The sequence below is a fragment of the Manacus vitellinus genome, unplaced genomic scaffold, assembly GCF_001715985.3.
Source record: "Manacus vitellinus isolate BGI_N305 unplaced genomic scaffold, ASM171598v3 scaffold_138_pilon, whole genome shotgun sequence".
Lineage (NCBI taxonomy): Eukaryota > Metazoa > Chordata > Aves > Passeriformes > Pipridae > Manacus > Manacus vitellinus.
This window is the reverse complement of record NW_021938994.1, coordinates 28,749-32,000: the sequence shown is the minus strand read 5'-3', so window position 1 is coordinate 32,000 and position 3,252 is coordinate 28,749. Positions and strand designations below refer to the sequence as shown.

The following is a 3,252-nucleotide window of genomic DNA, read 5'->3' as shown; positions in this document are numbered from 1 at the left end:
AACCCCTCTCGTTTTTCCCGGTGATTTTTCCCTGGAAAACCACCCGGCCCCCACCTTTGCTCCAAAGAATTCCCCACAGAGGGCACTGGGACGAGGAGAAAAACCCCAAATTGCTCTGGGCTCTCCCTCCCAGGGCCCACAAAACGTTGCCCTTGAATTCCCAATAGTGACAGACCCGCTTTTAGATCCATCCGGTCCCTTAGGATTAGGGGAAAAAAACAAAGAAAAAATGGGATTTGGGAACCAAACTGTGACTTTCACAAACAACCACGACAAACAAAGAGCTGTTTGTTTTTATTTTTCACTGCCAGCTTCGAGGTTTTTCTACGATTTGCATGTTTGGAGGGGTTTTTTTAACTCTGCCTGGGTTTCTGATCCCAGAAATCCGGAGGCACCTGCACCTTTCTGTTTCCATAGGTTGGTTTATTTTTTTTTTGTGAGCCTTTCCCTCCTCCCCTCTCCCTTCTCTCTTCCCTAAGGAAAGCAGGAAGCAGCATGTGCAGCCCTGTAAATGGTTCAGCTTGGAATTGTACAGCCGTGGAAACGTTGAATAAAACCAGGGAAATGGAGTTTTTTTTCTAAACACGTGTTTTTATTCCCCGACCCCACTCTTGGAAAATTCCCAAAGGGGTTTGTTCCCACCCCCTCCTGCCCTCCTGAGTCCTTCCCGTGTCCTGGAGAACCCAGAGATGGGGTTTTAATTTAAGTTTTAATTTAATTTTCCCCCCCTTTTTTTTTCCAGGGAGGTTCAGTGCCACGACTGACTCTTTCCCCACTGAGAGATTTCCCTTCTCTTTTTAAATAAATAAAAGTTGGATAAAAATGTCAATAAAACTCTTCCTGAAGAAATGTATTTGCTGGTGGTTCTCTGTGCTGGTAAAAATACCACTTTCATGTTGATTTATGTCCTTATTTTGCTGAAATATTTCGATATTCCACCAAAACAGTTCCATATTTTACAGAGAGTTTCATATTTTGAAGTGTCTCCTTTTACAGTTTCCTTATTTCACTGAAATATTTCCTTTTTTTAAACTTAAGGTTCAGCAAATATTTATTTTATTCTTCATTTCTTTCCTGTAAAAAACCTGAAAATGCCCCAATCCAGCCCTTTATCCCTGTTTTTTTCCCGGATCCAGCCCCATCCCTCCCAGGAAACCCACTCCCTCTCCCCGAGGTCATTTTGAACCTCCCAAAAAACGTGATTTTTAACAAAAAAATCTCTCCCCAGACGTGTTTTCCTTCCATCCACAGGTGACTCCTTAAGGTGGATTATTGAGCCTTTGTGCCTTCCTGGAATTCCCTTGGATTCCCAGCTGGAATAAGGCAGGACCTGCTCTGTGTAAGTCTTGATTTGGGGCAAATCTGGGCTATTTTGGGGGCTGATCCTGGAGCCCGGGGCTGGCCTCAGGCTGCTCCAGGGGGGGGTTTAGGTGGGATATTTGGGAAAATCCCGGAATCCCCACCCTGGAATGCCCAAGGAACGTGGGGATGTGGCCCCTGGGGACAGGATTTAAGGGTGGCCTCGGACTCCACGATCCCAGGGGGGCTTCTCCAACCTCAGCAATTCCAAGATTCCAACAAAAACAAGGACTTGCAGCTTCACCTGGAACCCTGAGACCCCCCCATCCTTCAAGTCCCTGGTTTGGGAGGATCCCAAATTTTTTTGGAGGGTCCCCAGCGCGGCACAAACACAGAGCCAGGTCTTAAAAGGTCTTGTTTTTATTCCCAAAACCACGGATGGGACATTCCAGAGGGACATTCCAGAGGGACGAGGACACAAAGGGTGGGATACAAAGGACACGACGACCTGGAGCAGCTCCCGGGGTTCACTCGAAGCCGCTGCAAGAAAAGGGATGGGGAAGGTCAGGACGATTCCTACACCTGGAATGTCACCCTGGAACACCTGGAATGTCACCCTGGGGCTCCTGGATGTCTCCTGGGGCTCCTGGATGTGCCCTGGATGTCCCCTGGGGCTCCTGGAATGTCCCCTGGGGCACCTGGATGTCTCCTGGGGCACCTGGATGTCCCTGGAACACCTGGATGTCCCCTGGAACACCTGGATGTGCCCTGGATGTCCCCTGGGGCTCCTGGATGTGCCCTGGATGTGCCCTGGATGTCCCCAGCTTGTCCCCCCGACCCCGGGAGCGTTACCTGACCACGTGGGCGATGTCCCAGTTGGCTTCCAGGGTCAGGGGTCCCTCCACCTGCACCCCCTTCTCCGTCACGGTGGCGAGTTCATACTGAGGGGAGAGAACGTGGGAATGAATCCTTGGAATTCCACACCTGGAGCAAAGTGGGCCCTGGGGACGCCCCGATTAAAGAGACTGTCCCCCAAAAAAGGGTTTGGGTTTGATGGGGGGGATGGTGGGGAAGGATTCCCAAGGGGAAGGACTGGAGCCTCAGGATGGCAGAGCTGCAGGGACGGGACAGTTTTCCAAGGAAATCCCCCCAAAGGTGGATCCTGAGATCCTCGGGATCTCCTCATCTCCCACCCTGCCCCTTCTCCTGGGATCAGGGAGGTGGGGCTGGGACAGGGATTTTCCTGGGATCAGGATGGGTGTATCCAGGTGAGGGGATCAGGGAGGTGTCTCCAGGAGGGACCCCCATGTTTGTGGGATCAGGGAGGTGTCTCCAGAGGGGATTCCTGGAATCAGGAGAGGTGTCTCCAGGAGGGATTCCTGGGATCAGGGAGGTGTCTCCAGGAAGTTCCCCCGGGTCTGTGGGCTCAGGGAGGTGTCTCCAGGAGGGATTCCTGGGTTTGTGGGCTCAGAGAGGTGTCTCCAGGGGGGAAGGCCACGGACCCTGTTGAAGGATCTGGCGTCCCTGTAGTAGAGGATCCGCAGGCAGCGCTCCAGGAGGTCCCGGGCCTCCTCCTGGGTCAGGCTCTGCTTCTTCTCCAGGACCTCCCTCATCAGGGGCTGGGGAGGGGGAAAGGAGTGAAATAAAACCACAGGACTTAATTATTGAGGCAACAAAACACAGTTAAACATGACAATACAAACTTCGAAAAGTAAAATAAATAACAGCATAAAATAGCCTAAAATAAAATAAGATAAACCCAAAGCCCACCTGAGCCAGGTAGGCCCCAAAACCCGTGGCCAACGTCGGCGCCTCGTAGGCCACTCCCAGCATGTCCACGTATCCCAGGAACCTGAGGGCACAGGGAAGGAAGAGGGTGCTCAGCCCTTGGAATGGGCTGCCCAGGGAGGGGGGGGATTCTCCAGCCCTGGGGGTTTTTAAGCCCAGACTGGA

General features: G+C 52.0%; 2 protein-coding genes across 2 annotated transcripts in view; one reads left to right on the top strand and one right to left on the bottom strand.

Moving 5' to 3' along the window:
- Positions 1-1,263, top strand: part of POGZ (pogo transposable element derived with ZNF domain) — an 18,170-nt gene extending 16,907 nt beyond the window's left edge. Inside the window, exon 18 of the mRNA XM_029958034.1 lies at positions 1,252-1,263. Within this exon, the coding sequence (XP_029813894.1) occupies positions 1,252-1,263 (12 nt within the window). The remainder of the gene's footprint in view (positions 1-1,251) is intronic.
- A 440-nt stretch (positions 1,264-1,703) lies between these two features.
- PSMB4 (proteasome subunit beta 4) overlaps positions 1,704-3,252 on the bottom strand; it is a 3,959-nt gene continuing 2,410 nt past the window's right edge. The window contains exons 2-5 of the mRNA XM_029958032.1: positions 3,070-3,178; positions 2,802-2,918; positions 2,152-2,240; positions 1,704-1,839 (exon numbers count right to left, since the gene is read on the bottom strand). Of these exons, the coding sequence (XP_029813892.1) occupies positions 1,827-1,839; positions 2,152-2,240; positions 2,802-2,918; positions 3,070-3,178 (328 nt within the window). The 3' untranslated portion in view covers positions 1,704-1,826. The remainder of the gene's footprint in view (positions 1,840-2,151; positions 2,241-2,801; positions 2,919-3,069; positions 3,179-3,252) is intronic.